Source organism: Aquarana catesbeiana, linkage group LG02 (genome assembly GCF_042186555.1).
Source record: "Aquarana catesbeiana isolate 2022-GZ linkage group LG02, ASM4218655v1, whole genome shotgun sequence".
In the NCBI taxonomy this organism is placed as follows: Eukaryota; Metazoa; Chordata; class Amphibia; order Anura; family Ranidae; genus Aquarana; species Aquarana catesbeiana.
In genome coordinates, this window is record NC_133325.1 from 287,715,233 (window position 1) to 287,740,395 (window position 25,163).

General features: G+C 43.8%; 1 protein-coding gene across 5 annotated transcripts in view; it reads left to right on the top strand.

Annotated features, from left to right (window-relative positions):
- Positions 1-25,163, top strand: part of MYO16 (myosin XVI) — a 669,347-nt gene that overhangs the window by 518,551 nt on the left and 125,633 nt on the right. For all 5 annotated transcript variants that reach the window (XM_073614485.1, XM_073614486.1, XM_073614487.1 and 2 more), the window contains exon 23: positions 17,157-17,357. In XM_073614485.1, the coding sequence (XP_073470586.1) occupies positions 17,157-17,357 (201 nt within the window). The remainder of the gene's footprint in view (positions 1-17,156; positions 17,358-25,163) is intronic.

The window sequence follows — 25,163 nt, forward strand, 5'->3', positions numbered from 1 at the left end:
TCAGCTGCCCACTAGTGGACTTCTCTGCTTCATCTCAGCTTGCCGCAGCCAGCAACCCCTGTCGCTTTGAGTATAGCTCCCCCTGTACCACCTCCAGGGGGCGCTCTGCACTTAGTCGTAAGGGAAGCTCTCCCAGCACTTCAGCCTCCGATCAGGTACGTGATACATGCATTATTGTGAGCTGGCTCTGAGACACGAGTACAATGAGCTCATCTAATTTTGTCGTTTTTAGGATTTATTTTCAGGAATTTATGGCCTGATATAATTTTATACAATCTTATTGAATAGTTCCTCACGTCCCATGGGGGACATTTTAGCTTTTCATATTTCTTGAAATATTAATCCAACTGAATATAGATAACAGTGTCATTTGATATTGATACTGTATATGTATATAAATTTCCTTTCTTATAATTTTCACACATATTTTTAATTAAAAAATATTTTTTTCATTCATCAAAACATATATATATCATTTTATATTCTTATGTTCTTTATGTACATGGAATATAAATAATAGTGTACACGCATCTAAATAAAATTTTTTTCATCATTTAAAAATTTTTTTCACCATTTAAATTTTTTTCCCAATATAATTTTCCACTTATATAATATTATTTGGAAGACAAGATATTCACTGTCTTTTTGAGTACCGTTTATGACATTTAGTTTTCAGCATATATACATTTCTCACATTTTATTTTTTGTACATGATAGTAACACTGGTGAGATCATCACGCAATTGTTGCTTTTTTTACCATCACGTAATTCACCACAATTATGTGCTGATTCCCTAAGAGGATCCTTTTATATATTTTTTATTTTCAATTTTCAGTTTATAACTATTTACACGATGTGTTGTGGATTAAATATTCCCGCACGCAGTAAGGGAACTATTTTCCCATATCCAATATGGTGCTCGGGTACTCGTGACTCAGAATGAGGCTTGGTCCAGTATATATGGTGGTGAGTCACTACGCTGCCCATTCCCCATTGACAACGTCTACTGATGACGAAACGCGTCTGAAGAAGGCACAATAGTGACATCACCACGCGAGCTGAGTAGGAGGACGGGCTCCGTTTTTATGTATGCCGGCCGGCTCTTTATTTCTATATTTTCGCCTCCTAATCGTAAGTGCAATACTTTATTATATTAAAATCTTTTTGGAATTTACTACACTATGGTCAGTCTTTCTCTCTTCTGGGCTATGTGCTAATGTGGATGCTGGACGTGAGTCTAAGAGGACGATTTTTCACCATCTAAATGCGGCTCCTATTGTGGTCATCAGCAAGCTTAAAGGCCTAGGCTGGGCTATAGCCACCTGCCCTTTAAAGCTTGCCATCCGGTAAGCTTAATCTACAGCTATGGTTGTCGGGCACTTTGTTTGTGGATGCACGCTGTGGTGTTGTTATGACCTTTTATATTCCAAAGAACATTCATCTGCCTTTGATGCCAATTGTTTTGGACTTTTAATTTAGCACAGTTTTTTCCTATCTATGATAAATAATATGGCATGTACTTCAAATATTTCTGACGTTTTCTATAATATTTGGGATTATGCTCTAAATTCTGAATTTTTTTTAGAAGACAGGAGAGGTGCAAAATGAAAGACAAAATCGATGAAGTGGACAGTGAGCTGAATTTGAGAATATTTCCACATCAACTCTTTGCCACTACACATTGCTCACTTCTCCTACATTAGCCAAACTCTTCGCCCTTTTGTAAATATCACTTTATATTCAGCTGCAGCAATAACAGTTATTTTAGTACAATTTCTGGGCCTAAGGTCATTTCTCAATGTTTGGTGCAACTTGACTGCACTAAGTTAAGATGTCATCATGCACTCGCGGCAATCTTCATGATACCTGCTTGTGGTCATATTTGTGATAAACGCCGGCAGAGGGGGGGCGACAGTCACCTTGTGAGATATGCTATGGCACCGGGTCCCCTCCCCTCTCATGATACTGTCGGGCAGTCGGTCCATGACTGAGCGCCCGACTTAGCAGAAGGTGGGTGCACTGGGTAGGGATGAGCTTCGTGTTCGAGTTGAACCCATGTTCGACTCGAACATCGCCTGTTCGCCCATTTGCTGAATGATATGCCAAATTCGTATGGCGCGTCACGGCCCATAATTCACTGCGGCATCACAGTGCATTGCTGGCTGATGATTGGCCAAGCATGCACTATGACCCCCATGCTTGGCCAATCACAGCGCCGTCTGAACAGAGAGCCGTAATTGGCCAAAGCCAAGGAGCATTTGGCCAATTATGGCTCAGGGGATTTAGTATACGCCCCACACTATATAAGGCCGCCTGCGCGGCGGCCCTGTGTAGTGTGTGTTCCAGCGTTGAGAGAGAGATAGATAGAGAGACAGTGTCATTTGATTTAAGTTAGATAGATTAGGCAGGACAGTCAGTGAGTTAGCTGCACTTACAGTGTATTGTGTATATATATGCATCCCAGGTGTTTTATATATATATATATATATATATATATATATATATATACACACACACATATATATATATATACTGTATTCAGTTTAGCTAGATCCGTTCCTGTTATCTTGCTACTGACAGGCAGGCTTGTTGTTACAGTATAGTGAGACCTCTGCACAGTGTTCAGCTAAAGCTACAAGTTAGTGTAGTGCGTCCTCTGAACAGTGTTCAGCTAAAGCTACAAGTTAGTGTAGTGCACAGTGTTCAGCTAAAGCTACAGGTTAGAATAGTGCGTCCTCCTCTCAGTGTTCAGCTAAAGCTATAAGTTAGTGTAGTGCGTCCTCCTCACAGTGTTCAGCTAAAACTACAAGTTAGTGTAGTGCAACCTCTGCAAAGTGTTCAGCTAAAGCTACACGTTAGTGTAGTGCGTCCTCCTCACAGTGTTCAGCTAAAACTACAAGTTAATGTAGTGCGACCTCTGCACAGTGTTCAGCTAAATAAGCTACAAGTTAGTGTAGTGCGTCCTCCTCACAGTGTTCAGCTAAAACTACAAGTTAGTGTAGTGCGACCTCTGCACAGTGTTCAGCTAAAGCTACAAGTTAGTTTAATGCGTCCTCCTCACAGTGTTCAGCTAAAGCTACAAGTTAGTGTAGTGCACAATGTTGAGCTAAAGCTACAAGTTAGTGTAGTGCGTCCTCCTCACAGTGTTCAGCTAAAACTACAAGTTAGTGTAGTGCAACCTCTGCACAGTGTTCAGCTAAATAAGCTGCAAGTTAGTGTAGTGCGTCCTCCTCACAGTGTTCAGCTAAAGCTACACGTTAGTGTAGTGCGTCCTCCTCACAGTGTTCAGCTAAAGCTACCTGTAGAAGGTTAGTGGTGTTTTCCTGATCCTATCACTACTGCAGGCAGCTAAATAAGCTACAAGTTCGTTTTTCGGGAGCTCTGCACAGTGTTCAGCTAAAGCTACCTGTAGAAGGTTGGTGGTGTTTTCCTGATCCTATCACTACCGCAGGCAACTAAATAAGCTACAAGTTAGTTTTTTGCGAGCTTTGCACAGTGTTCAGCTAAAGCTACCTGTAGAAGGTTGGTGGGGTTTTCCTGATCCTATCACTACCGCAGGCAGCTAAATAAGCTACAAGTTAGTTTTTTGCAAGCTCTGCACAGTGTTCAGCTAAAGCTACCTGTAGAAGTTTGGTGGTGTTCTCATACTACAGGCAGGCAGTTGATTTTGCTAGCTGCAGTAGCAGTATATATATATATATATATATATATATATATATATATATATATATCCCAGCTTAGTGCAGCTACAGGCCATTAGTATGTCTGGAAGGCCAACAAGAAGAGGCAGACAGTCACAAGCCAATAAAAGAGGGCAAGCAGGCTCTGTGTCTAGGGGCAACAGTGCTTGTTGTGGAGACAGTGCATCCTCATCAGCTCGTGGCTGTGGGACACACTTGGCCTTTTTTTCGGCAGCTGGCCGCGTTGAGCCGCAACATGCGGAAGACTTGGTCAAGTGGATGACCATGCCGTCCTCATCCTCCTCATCCTCTCTCACTAATGCTCAGGGTACTTTGTCTGGCAAAGCAGCTGCCAATGAGGCCTCTTCCCTTGGCTTAATAGCATCAGTGACTCCTTCCCTAGCCCCACCATGTCCTCCTGAGGAGTCCCTTGAACTGTTTGACACCAGTGTTGGGTACATGCTCCAGGAGGATGCCCAGCGTTTAGAAGGCTCTGATGATGATACTGAGCTAGATGAAGGCAGTAACGTGAGCAGGGACAGAGGGGGTGCCCAAGAAGGACAGCAATCTGGCAGTCATGCTCCCCCTGCTGCAGCATACTGCCAGGTTTGTTCCAGTGATGAGGAGGGAGGGGATGATGAGGTCACTGACTCAACATGGGTGCCTGATAGGAGAGAGGAGGAGGAGGCACATCACCAACGAGGCAGGGACATGCCTAAGGGCAGCACACTGACTGCATCACACCGCAAAGCTCCGCATGTGCATGGCGCTGCTGTCTCTGCACGTTATTCTAAAAGTTCTTTGGTGTGGGCCTTTTTTGAGACAAGTGCATCAGATCGCACTGCTGCTATTTGCAACATATGTCTCAAGCGTATCTCGCGTGGCCAAAACATCTCCCGCTTGGGTACCATATGCTTGACCAGACATATGTTGACCTGCCATGCAGTTCGTTGGCAAGTGTATCTAAAAGACCCACACCAAAAAACAAAGAGGGCCTCTCCTTGCTCCTCATCAGCTGAGATCTCCAACCCCACTATACCTTCAGTCCTCTCTGAGACCTGCACTGAGAGGAATAAAGGTGTAGAATTAGGTGTGTCACAGCCAAGTACTTGTTGGCAATCTGCTTTCGGTACACTGACGTCAGATTGTACCAGGCAAATTTCCCTGCCCCAGCTGCTGCACCGCCAAAAGAAGTTTGCTCCCAGCCATCCATATGCCCAGCGGTTGAATGCTAGCTTGGCAAAATTGCTAGCACTTCAACTGCTACCTTTTCAGTTGGTAGACTCTGCCCCCTTCCGTGAGTTTGTGGAATGTGCGGTTCCTCAGTGGCAGGTACCCAAACGCCACTTTTTCTCATGGAAGGCGATTCCGGCTTTCTACCGGCATGTGGAAGGCAACGTCTTGGCCTCGCTGGAACAGGCAATCAGCGGTAAGGTGCATATTACCACCGACTCATGGTCCAGCAGGCATGGACAGGGATGTTACCTAAGTTTCACGGCGCAGTGGGTTACTCTGCTGGCAGCTGGGAAGGATGCAGGACAAGGTGCAGTAGTGTTGGAGGTTGTTCCGCCACCACGCTTCCAAAATGCCACTACTAATGATTGTGACACACCTCTCTCCTTCACCCCTCCTCTTCTTCTTCCTCCATGGCCTCTTCCTGTGCTTTGTCCTTGGAACCAGCGGTGCTCCGTAGGCATTCAAGGGGCTACGCAAGTACGCAGGCCAAAAGATGCCATGTGGTGCTTGAGCTGGTGTGCTTGGGGGACAGGAGCCACACTCGGGCAGAGGTTCTGCCAGCTCTGCAGGGGCAGGTTCAGAGGTGGTTGATGCCACGCCAACTTAAGGCAGGAATGGTGGTTTGCGACAATGGCACCAACCTCCTCTCCGCCCTCCGACAGGAACAACTGACCCATGTGCCTTGTTTGGCTCACGTCCTTAACTTGGTGGTGCAGCGGTTCTTGGGCAGGTACCCGGGCTTACAGGATGTCCTGAGGCAGGCCAGGAAAGTCTATGTGCATTTCCACCGGTCATATAATGCCAGTGCTTGGCTGGCAGACCTCCAAAATGAGTTTATCCTGCCCAAGAACCACCTAATCTGTGACATGCCCACCAGGTGGAACTCAACTTTGGCCATGCTGCAGCGGCTGCACACGCAGCAGAGGGCCATCAATGAGTACCTGTGTGACTATGGCACCAGGACAGGGTCAGGGGAGCTTGTTTTTTTCCCCACGCCAGTGGGCCATGATCAGGGATGCATGCACTGTCCTGTCACCATTTGAGGAGGCCACAAGGATGGTGAGCAGTGACAGTGCATGCATCAGTGAAACTGTCCCCCTTGTCCACCTGTTGGAGCACACACTGCGTGGAATAATGGACAGGGCACTTGAGGCAGAACAGAGGCAGGAAGAGGAGGACTTCCTTAGCTCTCAAGGCCCCCTTTATCCAGACAGTGTTCCTGCGTGCCCGCCGATCACACAGGAAGAGGACGAGGAGGAGAAGGAGGATTGTGTCAGTATGGAGGTGGAGCCTGGCACTCAGCATCAGCAGCAGTCTTTAAGGGATCAGTCCCAAGAAACACATGGACTTGTACGTGGCTGGGAGGAGGTGGCTGTGGACCATGTCATCCTTAGTAACCCAGAGGACTCCGGACCGAATGCCTCAGCAAACCTAAGCTGCATGACCTCCCTGATCCTGCAAAGCCTGATCCTCGTATTCATGGTATCAAGGAGAAGGACCAATACTGGCTGGTAACCCTCCTTGATCCACGTTACAAGGGTAAGGTTGTGGACCTTGTCTTGCCATTGCAGAGGGAGCAGAGGATGAAACATCACATCTTCGGGAGGCCTTGCAGAAAGGTCTGTGCAACGCATTCCCAGAGACTGGGAGGTTACAAACTCCTGTTTCTGGACAACGTGTTCCTGAGGTTTCGGTCAGTCAAAGAAGGAGCGGTGGAGAAGGTGGCCATCTGATCGATGCGTTCAGACAATTTTTTAGTCTGCAGCCCCAAGGTATGATCGGTTCCAGCAACCATCGCCAGCGACTGTTTTACATGGTGCAGGAATACCTAGGGGCAAGATCTGATTCGGACACCTTTCCCACCAAAAATCCTCTGGGTTACTGGGTCTTGAGGATGGATCACTGGCCAGAGCTTGCACAGTATGCAATTGAGCTACTGGCCTGTCCTGCATCCAGCGTTCTTTCGGAACGCACATTCAGTGCTGCTGGAGGCTTTGTAACCGATCACAGGGTGCGTCTGTCCACCGACTCGGTCGATCGACTGACCTTCATAAAAATGAATCAGTCTTGGATCACCACCAGCTACCAAGCACCTGATGCTGATGTAACCGAATAATTTTTTTTGAAATGTCAGATCCCTTCAAAGACTGCCTATGCTGATGCTGAGTGACTATCCTGTTATGCTGAGTAATTATCCTCTTCCTCCTTAATGATCATGCTGATAGCTTGTAAGAACATTTTTGGTTCTGGGCGCCGCCACCCGCCACCTAAGGCCCAATTTTTAAGCCCCTGTTTAACGGGCATGTAATTACAATTTTTGATGCAATTCTTTGCAGCAGGGCTCGTTCCTGCGTTCCAACTAGAGTATCTGTGAAGGGTTGCAGTGTTGTAGCACCAGCACCAGTGCCTAAGGCCCAATTTTTCAGCCCCTGTTCAACAGGGAGATGTAATTAGAATTCTTGATCTAATATTTCACAGCAGGGCCCGTTTCTGCGCCCCCCAAGATTAACTGTGAGGACTTACAGTGTTGTGGCACCAACACCACCACCAAAGGCCCAATTTTTCTGGCCCTGTTCAACAGGGGCATGTAATTAAAATTCTTGATTGAATATTTCACAGCAGGGCATGTTTCTGCGCCCACCAAGATTAACTGTGAAGACTTACAGTGTTGTGGCACCACCACCACCATCACCAAAGGCCCAATTTTTCTGGCCCTGTTCAACAGGGGCATGTAATTACAATTCTTGATCTAATATTTCACAGCAGGGCCCTGTGAGGGCATACAGTGTTGAGGCCACAACAACACCTAAGGCCCAAATTTCTGCTGAGTATTTAGGGCAGGCCCCTACTTTCAAACATCCAACTTACAAATGACTCCTACTTACAAATGAAAGGAGACAACAGGAAGTGAGATGAAATCTACCCCATAGGAGGGAAATTCTCTCCTGTAAGAGTTAATACAGGAAAAACTTTTCTTCTTTCCACTGATGCTTTATCAACAATCCTTGTTTCATTAAAAAAACCCAAATTTTCAAAAAACGTTTGTCATTGGGACAAAAAGTGAGGTGAAATCTTCTGAAGAGGAGCACAGACAGCAAAACAAATGTCACAGGGGTGATAATCCTTCCCTATGTTTTCCAAAAAGCTTAAAAACAGATTTGGCTGGAGCTACACTTTAAAAATGTACCAGTTCAAAATTACACAAAACAGATTCTACTTAACAACAAACCTACAGTCCCTGTCTTGTTTGCACCGCCTGTATACTGCTGTTCAGAGTATATAGGGCCTGGGGGCCCCACGCCTTTCCTTTTTTTTAATTTGGGTGCGGGGTTCCCCTTAATATCCATATAGGACCCAAAGGGCCTGGTAATGGACTGGAGGGTACCCATGCCATTTGTCTCACTGATTTTCATTCATATTGCCAGAACCCGACATTACATTAAAGCGCAAGCAGTTTTAAATGTCTTTTTTTCCTTTAAAAATGTCATTTTCTGCAGGGACTGTTCTAAGCATGGGAAACACGCGCCACTTTACAGGCATACTATAGACACCCCCCCAGGTACGATATTTAAAGGTATATTTCACTTTTTTTTTATTTTACTTTAAGCATCATTAAAATCACTGCTCCCGAAAAAACGGCCGTTTTTAAACATTTTTTTTGCATTGATACATGTCCGGTGGGGCAGGACCCGGGTCCCCAAACCCTTTTTAGGACAATACCATGAAAATTAGCCTTTAAAAATGAGCAAATTTTCGGTCCGTTCGCAGGTTCTGGTGCGAACCGAACCGGGGAGTGTTCGGCTCACCCTAGCACTGGGTGACAACAAAATGACTGTCAGTCATTTTGTTGTCCAATAGTGTCAACCAGGTGTGGTCAGCACCCACTGTACCCCCCTTGTGACGCCAATGCATGTTGTTGCAGCAGGTTATATATATGGTACAGATTTTCCACTTTACAGGCAGTTTAAGTGCACCCACCAAGGCACGATATTTACTTATTAATTTTTAGGGTTTCACTTTGTGTGATGCAGAAATTACTGCTCCTTTAAAAACGATATTTTAAAAAAACTTTTTTTATCATTGATTCCTGTGCCCCAGGGAAGTACCCGGTTCAACATACACTTTTTATGGCAATTAACTTGCATGTAAGCCATCAAAAAGGGAGCAGTTGATTTTATACATTCTACCCCCAGACTTTCATTGATTTTGAATTCAAACTTTTTCCATATTCTAATTTTAAAATTCAAAACAAACTCGTGTCTGTTCAGGCCATCATTCACTACTGCAATGAGGGAAATTTATCAAAACTGGAACAGACAGAATCTGGAGCATTTGCTCATGAAAACCAATCAGATTATAGATTTAATTTACAAAGTTAAACTGAACAAACTGAAGACAAGAGAAGCTGATTGGTTGTACTGTGCAAAGTATCCAAAATCTGTCTTTCCCATCACACATCACAAACGAAAGTTTATCATTTTTTTTTTAAATATAAAACCACATAAGATTGCATATAGGAAATAAAACAAACCAGAGGAATCATGTGGATAAGAACAACAGTCATGCATGCATGAATCCTTGGCACAAGTACTACAAATGGCAAACAGCCAATGTCATGATAAAAACAAGGCATAAATAAACACATCAATACACATGTACAAAAAATTCTTGTAAAAATAAAAGACTTACTTTTTATAATTTCTCTGATTCTTTGGAGCTGATCCTGCTCCCGGGTCCTCAAATCAGACCATCTTTTTCTGATTTGATCCTTGCTTTTATGTTTTCCGAATTTGTGGTCAATTTTTTGGATTACTTCCTCTATTATTTCTTCCTTTCTTGAATTTTTATGTTTGTATGTTTGCTTGCTGCAATCATAATCTTTTTTTTGGAATAGTCGCACCACTTCAACCATCTCCTCCAAGGACATGGCCGTAGATCTTTTGTACGTTTTTCTGTCAGTGTTTCGACACGCTCCTTCACCTCCTCACCCTCTCTGCTTCCACTTGCTTCAATTTCAGACATGTTAGGTGTTTCCTCTTCAAGGTTTCAGCTCTAACGCTCTCTCTACATAAATAACGACCGTTAAGTCGTCCCGGATGAACTTCTGGTTTCAGCACACTGCACAGGCCCAATTATTGACATATTTTCGTCCCGGACCAAATCTGTGCTATAACAAACTAAACGAAGTTTGCTTTAGTCCACTCCTCAAGAAATCATCAATGTAAGAAGGATATGCAATGTGCAATTTGCATGTGCATTTGTGCAATCAATGTTTTGAGTAGCGAAAATCGTTTTATTTCGTTCCATGGACGAACACTGGTACATTGAATCAAATATAATGAATTTCGCTATTTAAAAATCAAAAAAGCAATTGCACAGCAGCACATCCGCATTGAACATCAAACTTTGTTCCGATTCTGGCTCTCACTGACACAGCTCCGCAGTGGGTTTCCTCTTCACAGCTGCTGCTGAGCTGTGTCAGTGACAGCCATATCCCTGATATTCCATAGCGACCCAGGCGTCCCACACGGCATCAGAGAGATGCCCCGGCTGGGTCCCCCTGTGCCCGGGCCCCATAACGGCCTCATGGGTCGCTCTAGCAATTGTTACGCCGCTGCACCTGTGGCTTATTTGTTTCATTTACTGTAAGCAATTCTATTCTGTGGTTTTATATTTAAAAAACAGTTTAACTTTCTATTGTGATGTGTGATGGTAAAGACAGATTTTTGAGACAGGGCAACCAATCCGCTTCTCTTCACTTTGTTTAGTTAACCTTGAAAATTAAATCTAGAATTTTGAAGACTTACTTGCAAGTTTATTTGACATAAAAAGTCTATGGTTATCCGGGTACGGGTACTGCCCTGCCTTGGGCACATGAATCAGTGTTAAAAAGTCCTTTAAAAAAAATGTTTTTAAAGGAGCAGTGATTTCAACATCACATAAAGTGAAACCATAAAAATGAAAAATGTAAACATCGTGCCTTGGTGGTCTCCTTTAACTGCCTGTAAAGTGGCGCATCTGTACAATGTATAGAACCACCTGCAGCAACATATTATATTCGTTAAGAAAGATTTCAGGAAAATTATGTTAAGCAACATTTTTGGTATAGAATTTTATTTTGTACTTTCGCAGCAGCAGAGATGAATGTTATGCTACAAATTTTCTTGGTCCTCTTCCTGCGTCCGGACAGTACCCTCGCAAAGTGAGGGCAGCAAGAAGAACACCACAATCTTTGTTGCTTGTGGATTATTGTATAAATTTGGCACATTGACCAACAATTGATTGTATATATTTTTTGGGCATTTATTAAACTGTGATTGTGGGGAGGGACAGGGACCAACTAAGACCAAATGGCCATCTCTGCTGCAGTCAGTTCAAGGAATGTTCAGAGTGAGGGAGGGGTACCCCAGCTTTGGCAAATTGATTTTCAAAAATGCTAACTGCTCCATTAGCTGGGGGGACAACTGGGATCTTTGGGGTGACAGGATTTTTTCCGTCACGGAAAACACCCACTCACTCTGGACACTTGTCGGAGGGCAGGACAGTAGCTCCTTGGCAATATCTGTGAGGGCAGGCCACTCCTCGCTCTTCTCCTGCCAAAAAAACATTGGATCTGAGGTGGGGTGCACTGGTGGGGCTAACAAATAGAACATGACAACCTCCTTTGCCGATATGGGTTTCTTGGGGCACACTATGCTGGCAGGATAATGCATGGGAAAGGGGGTGTTCAATATCTTCGTTCCTCCTCCTCTTCCTCCTCTCCCAGCTCTAGCAGGCTAACCATCTGCCTTTTCCTCTGATGCACCCTGTCGATTAGTCTGTCCCGCCATGTTGTCGGAGCACTGCACTGCCATTTTTGCGAGGGTCACACATGGCAGCCAGCATCAGTTCTGGGCAAGAGGCGGTCAACTCCTGCGTGCGCCTGCCCAATTCCATCAGAAATGTGTTTAGCAGAGCCAACACATCAGGTTAAGGGCCACCACCAGGCAAGGGTTCCTCAGCCGTCTTGAACCACTCCAATTTGCTCTGAAGGTGGTTGAAGAGCGGGAGCACATGACCAATGCTGGCATCCTCGCAACTTAGGTGTTCTGTGACAGAGAGAAAAGGTTTGAGGACTGCCACAATCTGCCCAATTATGGCTCAGTCCTCCCTGCCTAAAGGTCTCTCTATGCCAATGTTATGATCACAGGCCATGGCATGGAGAGCCTTCTGCTGCTCAAGGATGCGTTCCAGCATTGCTAGGGTTGAATTCCACCTAGTCACCACTTCCTGTTTTTTAGGCAGTGTCCTGGAAGGCCTGCCTTCCTCTGTTTCACCCTGAGGAGCTGGCTCTCCCTCACACTCGGATGGAAGTGGCCAGCCATCTTCCGACAAGAGTCCACCACTTTGGACAGCCTTCTATCGCCGCCAGAAATAGCCTTCGCCAACCAAAAACTGTTAGTTACCACCTGGTGGAGAAGGTGGGCTGAGCAGCGCACATCCACAAAGCTGCCATTCCTTACAGCCTTGACCATGTTGCTGCCTCCATCAGTGACAACATAGCCAATCTGGTAGTTGCTGTCTGCCTGTCCAAACCACTGCAACAACATTTTCTGCAGGGCTTGCAGGATGTTTTGCACTGTGTGCTTTTCATCAAGCACCTCAGCGTGCAGGAGGAAAGAACGGTGCCCCTGTTTGTCAACTGCTGACAAGGATCCAGATGTTAGAACTACATCATGGGACACCTTGACCTTCCACCAATGTGCCATCAGGGACAGGAAGGCGTGCTGGGCACTACACGCACTCCACAGGTCAGTGGTCAGGTACACTGCCTGTCCACCTGCCCTTCCAATCTCCTCCTTGAGCACCCCAACACAAGACCTGCATAAGGCTGGCACCACAGTTTGGCTGAAGGTCTTATGTGATGGCACACGGTACTGTGGTGCAACAGCCTGCATCATTTGCTTGAAGGGCTCACCTTCCACCATGTTGAAAGGTGCTCCTCCAACTGCAATGAGCTGGCCGATCAGGCGTGTTATTTTACGTACCTGCGCCTGGGACATACCCTTACTCTGAAAGCCACCAAAATCTTCCAGGGTGGCCTGGCTGGTATGGATTGGATGCGGGATGGCAACAGCATCCTTTTTTGCCTTATACTGGCTGGTGGTGCTGGCATTCATGGTGGCTGTGGCAGTGCCACTATTGGTTCCCCTTTTGCTGCTTGGAGGAGGGGCCCTAATACTTTTCTCCCCTAACAGCACTGCGTGGTGGTGCACACGCATGTGCTGGTTCATGCCACTATTACTGAGATGCCCTATGTCTCGGCCCTGGCTGACCTCCCTGCCACAGTGATTGCATTTGGCCTTCTGACCAACACCAATTCTTTTAAAATGCTGCCAAATGCTGGAACAGCAGCCACCACCAATGTTACTGCCTGATGGAATCCCTTCCATTGCAGTGGTCACACTCTCTTCCTGAGGTTCGGCAGGAGCAGGAGGAAGAGGCCTGAACATCCCAGGTATTTTGGGTGCTGTGATGGATTGAGGCCTAATGGTTGCATTGGCCCATTCTGATGCTGGAGGCTTATGCCACGTACACATGGTCGGACTTTTCAGCTACAAAAGTCCAACAGCCCGTCCGACAGACTTTTGACAGACTTTCGACTGACTTTTGGCGGACTTTCAACAGACTTTCTAATGACCGGACTTGCCTACACACGATCACACCAAAGTCCGATGGATTTGTATGTGATGACGTACACCGGACTAAAACAAGGAAGTTGATAGCCAGTAGCCAATAGCTGCCCTAGCGTGGGTTTTTGTTTGTCGGACTAGCATACAGACGAGCGGATTTCTGGGTCCGGTGGAGTTACGACGTAAAGATTTGAAGCATGTTGCAAATCTATAGTCCGTCAGATTTGCGACTGGTAAAGTCCGCTGAAGGTCCAGTGAAGCCCACACACGATCGGATTGTCCGCCGGATTTGGTCCGTCAGCGTCCATCGGACAAGTCCGGTAGAAAAGTCCGACCGTGTGTACGCGGCATTAGAAAGCACTTGGACAGGGGACTTTTCAGGAAAGAAAAGTAGTGGGGACTGAGGGGGAGATACTTTCTGGGCTGTCGGTGGTGCCAACATGGGTAGAGGGCTGGAAATCAAATTGGTCTACAACAATATCAGGAAAGCCTGTTTCCACCTATTCCACTTTGCCAAGGGAACAGTGATCATTAGAAGCAGTAAACTCTGTCTCCTTGCTGATCACTGCCAAGCTCCCTGCTACCAGCAGCAGTGGCAGAGGTGGTAGCACCACTTTTGCTATGAACTGTGCTGCTGGTTCTAGGAGGTAAATCCTGGAACAGCTGGCGATGTGCAAATGTCTGCTGTTTGCCAGGCTCTTTACCACCAGCAGTCTTCACTCACATTTGCCTCAGCTTTATGGGAGGTGAGCTGAGCTCAGAGGGCGCAGAGACAGAACGTCCCACCTGCTGCTCATGTACACAGCTCTTAGCTCTCCATCTCCCAGCAGCACTCTTACTGCTTTTTTTTGGCCTTGTTTGCTGCTCATTTTTCCTTTAAAAGTTAGAAAAATGTAGACAAAAAAAAAATATGATTTTGATTGCAGCAAACTACAGTAAAATCTTGGTTTGAGAGCATAATTCGTTCCAGAAACATGCTTGTAATCCAAAGCACTTGTATAGCAAAGCATTTTTTTTACAGGGTATAAAAGAGAAGAGAGGCAATAAGATGCTAAATGTTGTACCTTCATTAAATGTAACCATATTGCTATACTTAGAGGCTCCTCTCTTCTTTGTTATACTCAGCTGTGACATGACGCTACTCTTATATCAAGACATCGCTTGTATATCAAGGCAAAATTTATTAAAATATTTTGCTTGTCTTGCAAAACACTCGCAAACCAAGTTACTCTCAACAGAAAATAACAAAATATTAACTAAATGAAACAAGTAATAAAAAAAAAAATTGAAATAAAAAAAAACAAACAAACAATTATCTCTCAAAACCAACCAAAAAAACTAATAAAACCAGAAACTAAACAGTAACAGATGATACACTCGCACACTACAACAGCTATAAACTAAAATGAACAACGAAAAAACAAAGGATTGCAAAAATATTTGCTCAGATGCACAGACAAATAATCGTGTGATCTACTCCACTACACTAACCCACAAAGGGAAGTCACATGATCGGGCCTGCCCTGTAATGCAGGCCTCAGCAAACCTCTGATTGGTCAACCAACAGTCACATGTTTCCGTAGTAACGAAATTTGGAACGAAAAGTGAACAAATCTAACGAAAATTCATATTTTGGATCCGAAATTCTTCAACGGAATTTCGTATTTCGGATAAAAACAAAACTACCATCGGCATTGACTGCCATATTGAGAAAGGTATATTTTTGCCTTTAAATGCATCATAACGAATGTTCGTAATTATTACAAAAAGTTAATGAACCTAACGAAAATTCATATTTCGTACAAATCGAAATGGAATTTCGGACACAAATTACGAAATACGAACTAACGGCTAATACGAAACGGAACGAAACAAAACAAATTTATTGACGGTGCACATGTCTACTCTCCACTGTTCCTCCAGACTCTGGGATCTTGATTTCCAAATGAGATGCACAATTTACTTTCATCCAAAAAAGGGGACCACCAGTGCAGTCCTTTTTCTCCTTAGCCTACGTAAGACGCTTCTGACGTTGTCTCTGGTTCAGGAGTGGTTTGACACAAGTAATGAAACAACTGTAGACCATGTCCTGGATATGTCTGTGTGTGGTGCCTCTTGAAGCACTGACAGCAGCCATAGTGTCACTACAGTCCACTCCTTGTAAATCCCCCCCAAAGTTTTGAATGCTCTTTACTTCACAATCCTCTCAAGGCTGCAGTTATCCCTGTTGCTTGTGTACCTTATTCCCCAACACTTTCTTCCTTCCACTCAACTTACCATTAACATGCTTGGATGCAGCACTCTGTGAACAGCCAGCTTTTTTAGCAATGACCTTTTGTGACTTACCCTCCTTGTGGAGGGTGTCTGTCACTGTCTTCTGGAGTCTGGACAACTGTCAAGTCAGCAGTCTTCCCCATGATTGTGTAACCTACTGAACCAGACTGAGAGACCATTTAAAGGCTCAAGAAACCTTTACAGGGGGTTGTGTTAATTAGCTGATTAGAATGTGACACCAGGAGTCTACAATATTGAATTTTTTCACAATAATCTAATTTTCTGAGATACTGAAGTTTGGGTTTTCACTAGCTGTAAGTCATAATTATCAAAATTAAAAGAAAGAAATTCTTTCTGCACTCTGTGTTTAATGTCTCTATATAATATATGAGTTCACTTTTTGCATTGAATTACTGAAATAAATAAACTTTTTGATGATATACAATTTTTTTGAGATGCACCTGTACTTATCTTCATATTTGTCCTACGTTATGTGATCTAAAGTATTAAAAACCAGAGGGGTAAGCCAGGCAATATGGAAGCTTGAATTTGCAGAATGAGAAGTCAACAGCCACCTCTTATAATAGGTTAGGTAGTTACTGCTAATAACATTACAAATGGATCCATGATGTGTAATGTTTATATCTTCTTACAGATTCATTCAACTTATACATTAGAATGAAGCTAATTGTACACTTGATTTCAGCACATTTCTGACAAATTTCACCTAAAAAGAATTGTATGTATCCTCATCCCTCTAGGAATGAAAAAATAGCTTGGGACATTTGCTGTGAAATGCATTGGAGTAAATTGGAGGTGCATTTTACTGAAATTTCAACAACAGCAAAATCACGTCTTGCAGATATTTCACAGCATATCCCTATTGCTAAGGCTAAAATGTGATCAGCACCTCGCATCCATCAGATATTGTTTATGGATTTAAAACAGAAGTGATTTGTGGTTGCTAAGATCTGATGGACAGTAAATCCCAGCTTGCGTTCCACTGAAACTAAATGTAGATATTATTGTATCTCAGGCGTATTGTGCATGAATACAGTAGGTAGCCAGTACTTCTAAAATACAAGCACACATGCCCTTCCTCCTTCAAAATGACTCCTTACCAATTTGCTAATGATATGTATTACAGACAATAGGTATACAAAATGGCAAGTAACAATGTTTTATTTTTTTTTTTAGATAAATGTATATAATACTATATAAGATTGCAAGAATTGTATAAAATAACTTACTTTGTTATATTAATGAAACCAAATAAAATGTGTTTGTTTTTCAGAAGCCATTAGGTTTTCTGTCTGTTCTAGATGAGGAAAGCCAATCCATTCATTCTATGGAACAAAGCCTCTCCAAGCGACTGCAGTCACTCTTGGAGACATCAAATTCAAATACAGTGTACACATCAGCAAAGGACGGCAATGGCAATGTCACATCTAAGGATCAAGGTCCCATCTTCACAATTATGCATTATGCTGGAAGGGTAAGAAGTATGAATTGTATAAACAGGATCCTGCACTAAAGAAAGAATGTTTCTTTGTAACATATACCTATGTTATAGTTTATGCTACCATTTTATATGAATATTTAAACTTTATTCTCAAATCATACTAATTTCAATTTCCCAGCCCCTGAATGATTTATCAAAGGGTGACATGGTGCTGAAATATTGATTTACTTTCTTAATAATATCATCATTCATTTAGAGGCAGCATAAATGTATTCACTTCATTTTGATGGCACAGCCCTTGGCTTGGGGAAAAAGACCTAATTAACCACTAGGGTGACATTCACTGGATCCTTGTTAGTTCTGCAGCCTGTGAACTTGATTAGCTTCTGCATTTTAAGCTGCTCAAAATTGTCATGGTATTAAAGCATTGCAAGTGGCAGGAGAGTGTATGAACACACAGAATTCCCATCTCCATAATGATGCTACTGCCACAACATGTCTTCAGATCATTAGTGAAATATGTGTCATGATATGCCAGATGAGCCAATCCGAAAAGACTGCTACACCAATTATTATTTATTATAATTTTCTTTTATAAACTGGGCCTTTCTTGAAGCTGATGTCCACTCTATGTCCACATATACTTAGAACCAGAATTTATGAGCCATGTATAAGTACATTGATTATTTCAGGCCAAGAAGAAACCATAAGAGTAAACAAACCTGAGTAGTGAAAATACTATTAACTAAAATATAGAGGATATATTTTTCTGAAATCCTGTTGAAATAAAAAAAAAAGTCCATATGCAACTCGTTTTTGTGTGCTATTTCATATTTTAAAATTTCCCCAAGTTATTTGTGACCTAATACAATTTTTTTTTGTGCACATTTGCACTTAAAGTGTATTTTTAAGGTTATTTTTTGAGGGTATTTATTTTCATGTATTTTATTTTCATTTACTTTTCCCTTCTTTTTTTGTTTTTTTGTTTTTTAAATGGGCAATCATATTAACTATTCTTGTGCCTTTAGGAATTCCAGCTTACTCACCAGCCTTACTACTGAAACTGCTCCTGCACTCTTCTCTTCATACAAGAATAATTATGCAAAATATGCCTGTGCTTTTGTGTACTAGTATTCATTATTCCTGTTGCTCACAAGAAACTAGTATCCAGAGCTCTTCTCTCCCTGGATAAATGTTCATGTGTTTTTACGCATTCATTGAAATTAATATATTAGGTTTGTAAACACCACATCAGGTAACATAGCATATAAACCAGAGGAAAGTAAAGTTCTGGATGTCTGACATTCCTTTTTAGAATGGCATTTATCCCCTTTTATAGTTACTTTTGCACAGTGCTATTTTTTACACCGTTAAAGTCTATGGGACACAAACGTGAAAAATCAAAAGTGCTAATTTTAAAGGCTTATATGCAAGGTACTGCCATAAAAAGTGTTTGGGGACCTGGGTCCTGCCCCAGGGGACATGTATCAATGCAAAAAAAAAGTTTTTAAAAGGGCCGTTTTTTCAGGAGCAGGGATTTTAAGAATGCTTAAAGTGAAACAATGAAAATGAAATATTCCTTTAAATATTGTGCCGGGGGGGGGGGGGGTCCCCTTAGTCTGCATGTAAAGTAGCACATTTGTCCCATGTTTAGAACAGTACTGCAGCAAAAGGGAATTTCTAAAGGAAAAAATGTCATTTAAAATTGCTCATGACTGTAATGTATTGCCAGATCCTGGCAATATATATAAAAAAATCATTGATAAAAACAGCATGGGTCGCCCCCCCCCCCCCCCCCCCCCCAGTCCATACCAGGCCCCTTGGGTCTGGTATAAATATTAAGGGGAACTCCACGACAATTTTTTTTTTTTAAATGGCATGAGGGTCCCCCCCAAAATCCATACCAGACCCAAAGTGCCTGGTATGGATGGGGGAAGCCATGTGTTTTTTTTCTGAATTCTGTCATAGGGCTCCCCTTAACCACTTCAATACACTATATTATATATTGTACACTGCACTATAAATCCTGCATTGTATTATATATACTACACTGACTGCACTATATACTCTGAACTGCAGTATATACTATACGGACTTCACAATATACTCTGAACTGCAGTATATATACTATATGGACTGCACTGTATACCCCTCACAGTTACTCTTGTTGAGCAAAGGAACGGTCCCTGCTGTTAAATATTATTTCAAAAATTGTAATTACATACTCCTGTTAAACAGGGGCAGAAACATTGGGCCTTAGGTGTTGGTGGTGCCAGAACATGGTAACCACTCACAGTTACTCTTGGCGCAGGAACGGGCCTTGCTGTTAAATATTATATCACAAATTGTAATTACATGCCCCTGTTAAACAGGGGCAGAAAAATTGGGCCTTTGGTTTTGATGGTGCCACAACACTCTAACCCCTCACAGTTACTCTTGTTGGGAGCAGGAACAGATTGGGCCTTGAAAAATTGGGCCTTGAATGGTGGTGACGCTATTCAAGAAAAATTGAGCCTTGGGTGGTGGTGGTGCCCTAAACCAAAAATATTGTTGGAAGCTAGCATCATCATGAATGAGGAGGAATAGGATGGGCAGCATAGGCAGTCTTCAAGGGATCTCAGATCCATAGCAAATTCAATCCGTTACATCAGCATCAGGTGCTTGATAGCTGCTGATCCAGGAATGATTCATTTTTATAAATGTGAGCCTATCAACGGAGTCTGTGGACAGGCGCACTCTTTGATCCATCACAAATCCTCCAGCAGCACTGAATGTTCATTCGGAAAGCACACTGGATGCAGGACAGGCAAGTAGCTCAATTGCATATTGAGCAAGTTCTGGCCAGTGGTCCAACCTCAAGACCCAGGTAGAAAGAATGCCCCAGGGATATTACGGACAAAGAAAGATAGTAGAGCAGGGTATACCAAAAAGGAAGTATTGTAGTATAAAAGATCTTTTTTATTGGTACAAAAAATAAACACAGTAATATACGTATACAAAAACACCTAAAAACAATTACAGGAATAAGTGCTAAACAATAAAAAACAGCAGCTAATTTTTGGAACACACCACAGTTCAGGCTGGGCGTGTAATCAATGCCGTGTGTAGACCAAGATTCCCAACATGTTTCGGAAAGCGGGAAAGGGGGAGAGGGTTTTTTTAAATTGATATGTATATATTTCCTTCTTCAGGGGTTATATATAAGCATGTTGTTCTATTTCTATTAAGAAGAAAAAAAGGGGTGTATCAATATTAAAATCTATTGAGTAACATTAAGCATTTTCAACATTTGCATTGGCTGGTTTATCATAACAGCATATGTTCTGTACTTACAAATCTGTATTCCTTTTGCAAAACACTACAAGTCAGTAAGGTAGACGAAACGTCATGTCTCAAACTCTGCTGGACTGCATTTTCAAGTCAATCCCACCAAGCTGCATTATAGGCAAGGTTGGATGGGAGCAGATCAGGTAGCCGCCTCAGATCAGTGCACCAAATCTCACAGGGATTACCCTTCAAAAAGCAGAGGAACAGATATCTGGTAAGGGAAAAAATGAGAAAAGGGGTATATATGTATATATTTACCAATAATATCATGAGCTTAGTAAGGTTTAAATGCTGCCTAAGTATGCAGCTTAGTAGAAAAGATAATAATTAAGCTCAAGAAAGATAGTAAAGAAGGGAAAAAGTTTGTAGTAAATATACTCCAATACCTTTGAAGTCGTTTTGTTAGTATGTACACACAGATCCCTGACATTTCCTGGCTGTGCAGCAACAACTGCTGACACTGCCAGGTATAAACATGCCCAGAGATCCGGAAAGAAGTCAATCATAGGGGCCAATTTGGTGTAAGGAGGAGGGAGGGACGAGGCACCGGGTGGCGCGGGTCATCAATTTGAATCTCCCCAATGCAAATGTTGAAAATGCTAAATGTTACTCAGTAGATTTTAATATTGATAAACCCCCTTTTTTTCTTCTTAATACAAATAGAACAGCATGCTTATATATAATCCCTGAAGAAGGAAATATATATGTATGAATTAAAAAAAAAACCCTCTCCCCCTTTCCCGCTTTCCGAAACATGTTGGGAATCTTGGTCTACACACTGCATTGATTCAACGCTCAGCCTGGAACTGTGGTGTGTTCCAAAAATTAGCTGCTGTTTTTTATTGTTTAGCACTTATTCCTTTAATTGTTTTTAGGTGTTTTTGTATACATATATTACTGTGTTTAATTTTTGTACCAATAAAATAGATATTTTATACTACAATACTTCCTTTTTTGGTATACCCTGCTCTACTATCTTTCTTTGTCCGTAATATCCCTGGGGCATTCTTTCTACATGTATCTATAATTGGGATGTGACAAAGATTGCTGGGTCTCCTTATTATCCTGGTCATTTTTTTTCTCCTCTCCTTAATTGCAACCTCAAGACCCAGTAACCCAGTGGATGCTCTATTTGATAGATCTCCAAGTCTGCTCTTGTCCCTAGATATTTCTGCACCATATAATGCAGACGCTGGCGATGATTACTGGAACCTATCATACCTTGGTGCTGAGGACTGAAAAATTGTTTAAAGGCATTGGTCAGTCGGCCACCTTCTCCACCGCTCTTCCTTTGACCGAACAAAGCCTCAGAAACGCGTTGTCCAGCACCAGGAGATGGTAACCTCCCAGGTTCTGGAAATGCATTACATAAACTTTTCTTCAAGGCCTCCTGAAGATGTTTCATCCTCTGCTCCATTTGCAAAGGCAGGATGAGTTCTGCAACCTTACCCTTGTAACGTGGATCAAGAAGGGTTGCCAGCCAGTAATAATCCCTCTGATTAATAGCACGAATCCTAAAGTCCGTTTGCAGGCTTTACAGAATCAGAGAGGCCATGTAGCGTAAGTTTACTGAGGCATTCGATTCTGAGTCCTCTGGATCATTAAGGATCACATCATCCGTAACAACCACCTCCCAGCCACGTACAACTGCTTGGGATTCTGGGGACTGAAAACCATCCCTTGAAGACTGCTGTTGAGTGGTATCCTCTACATCCATGCTGACACAATCCTCCTCCTCCTCTTCTTCCTGTGTGTTTGGTGGACCCGCAGGAATGCTATCTGGATAAAGGGGGCCTGGAAAGGAAAGGAAGTCCTCCTCTTCCTCCTGCTGTTCTGCCTCAAGTGCCCTGTCCATGATTCTATGAAGCATGTGCTCCAGCAGGAAGACTAGAGGGATAGTGTCACTGATGCATGTATTGTTGCTGCTCACCATCCTTGTGGCCTCCTCAAATGGTGACAGTACAGTGCATGCATCCTTGATCAGTAGCCACTGGCGTGGCGAAAAGAAGCCAAGCTCCCCTGACCCTGCCCTGGTGCCATACTCGCACAGGTACTCGTTGATGGTCCTCTGCTGTGTGTTCAGCCTCTGTAGCATTGCCAACATTGAGTTCCACCTGGTGGGCATGTCACAAATGAGGCGTTTGATGGGCAGGATGCATTTCCTTTGAATGTCAGCCAGCCGAGCACTGGCATTGTATGACTAACAGAAATGACTACAGACTTTTCTGGCCTGCCTCAGGAGATTTTGTAAGCCTGGGTACCTGGTCAAGAAATGCTGCACCACCAAATTCAGGACATGTGCCAAACATGGAACATGGGTCAAGTGTCCCTATCAGAGGGGGGTGTGAAGGTTGGTGCCATTGTCGCATATAACCATTCCTGGCTGAAGCTGGCATGGTGTCAACCACCTCTGTGCCGGCCCCTGCAGAGCTGACAGAATCTCTGCCCCAGTGTGGCTCCTGTCCCCTAGGCAGACCAACTCAAGCACCGCATGACATATTTTTGCCTGCCTGCTTGCATAGCCCCTTGAGGGTTTAAGGAGCACTGCTGGTTCAGAGGACAATTCTGCAGAAGAGGCCATAGAGGAAGAAGGAGAGGAGGGAGGGGAGCACACAGATGTTGTGGCAGAATCACCACTAGCTTTTTGGAGGCATGGTGGTGGAACAAGCTTCAACACTGAACCCTGTCCTGCATCCTTCCCAGCTGCCAGCAGAGTTACCCAGTGCGCAGTGAAGGAAAGGTAACATCCCTGCCCATGCCTGCTGGACCATGAGTCAGCAGTAATATGAACCTTACTGCTGACCGCCCTGTCCAACAAGGCCATTCCACATGGCAGTAGAGAGCCGGAATGGCCTTACATGAAAAGAAATAACATTTTGGAACCTGCCACTGTGGTACAGCACATTCCACAAATTCACGAAAGGGGGCTGAGTCTACCTGAAAAGGTAGCAGTTGCAGTGCTAGCAATTTGGCCAAGCTAGTATTTAGATGCTGAGCATGTGGATGGCTGGGACCAAATTTCTTTTTATGGTTCAGCATCTGGGGTAGGAAAATTTGCCTGCTGTAATCAACTGGTGGTGTACTGCTAGCAGATTGGCTGCAAGTACTTGTGACACCAATTGCTTTAACTTCATTCCTCTCAGTGCAGGTTTTTGAGAGGACTGGAGGTATAGTAGGGTTTGAGATCCCAGATGAGGAGCAAGGAGAAGTCTGCCTTTTTCTAGGATGTGGGTCTTTCAGGTGCTGCTGCAAACGGACTGCATGGCAGGTCCTCATATGTCTGGTCAAGCATGTGGTGACCAAACAGCTGCTGTTCTGGCCATGCTTGATCCACCTTAGACATAGGTTGCAAACAGCAACGATGCAATCTGCTACACAAAAGGAACTTTTAAAAGTCAGCAGGGAGTCAGCAGTGCCCTGCACCTGCGGAGCTCTGCGGTGTGATGCAATAGGGTGGCTGCCCTTAAGATGACCCCTGGACATCCTGCCTCGTTGGAGTTGTGCCTCCTCCTCCTCCTCACTTTCCTCCTCTCTTCTCTCAGGCACCCAAGTATGGTCAGTGACCTCATCATCCCCTCCCTCCTCGTCACTGGAGCAAACTTGGCAGTATGTTGCAGCTCGGGCAACATGACTTCCAGTTTCTTGTCCTTCTGTGGCACTCCCTCTCTCTAGGCTCACGTTATTCCTTTCCTCCACCTGGGAACCATCATTGGAGCCTTCAAATTGCTGCGCATCCCCCAGCAGCATGTAACCGACACTGTGGTCGAATAATTCTGGGGACACCTCCATGCATGAAGGTGGGGCTACGAAAGGAGTAACTGTGGACAAGGAGCCGGTGGAATAGGCCGCTTTGGCAGCTGCATTGGAAGGCACACTACTATGAGCCTGGGTGACTGAGGATGAGGAGGATGAGGACAGCTTCATTATCCACTCCACCAACTCTTCTGCATGTTGTGGCTCAATAACACGGCCAGCAGCAGAAAAAAGGACAAGCGTGCCGCACCATCCACAACCACCACTGTTGACTGTAGACACAGTAGCTGCTTGCCCTCTTTTAGTGGCCTGTGAGCATCTGCCTCTCCTTGGTGGCCTTCCGTACATGATGGGGATTTTTTTTTTCACAGCACACTACACTGTATTATTTACTGTGTACACCCCCTGCACTGTATAAGAAATGGTACACCGGCTGCACTGTATTATATGCTGTGTATACCACCTGAAGGGTATTAGAAACTGTACACACTGTATTATATACTGTTTACACTGCCTGCACTGTATTAGAAACTGTACACATGGTATTATATACTGTGTACACCACTTGAAGTGTATTAGAAACTGTATACCACCGAATGCACTGTATATATAGGCTACACTGAATGCAGAGTGTATATATATATACAGCGGCTACCCATGTATAACAACCGATGCGATACCTACGGAGCGGGAGGGGACATCCCCCCTCCCGCCGCCTCCCGCAGCTGTTACCGGGCCTCCCGTGCGATCGGGAGGCCC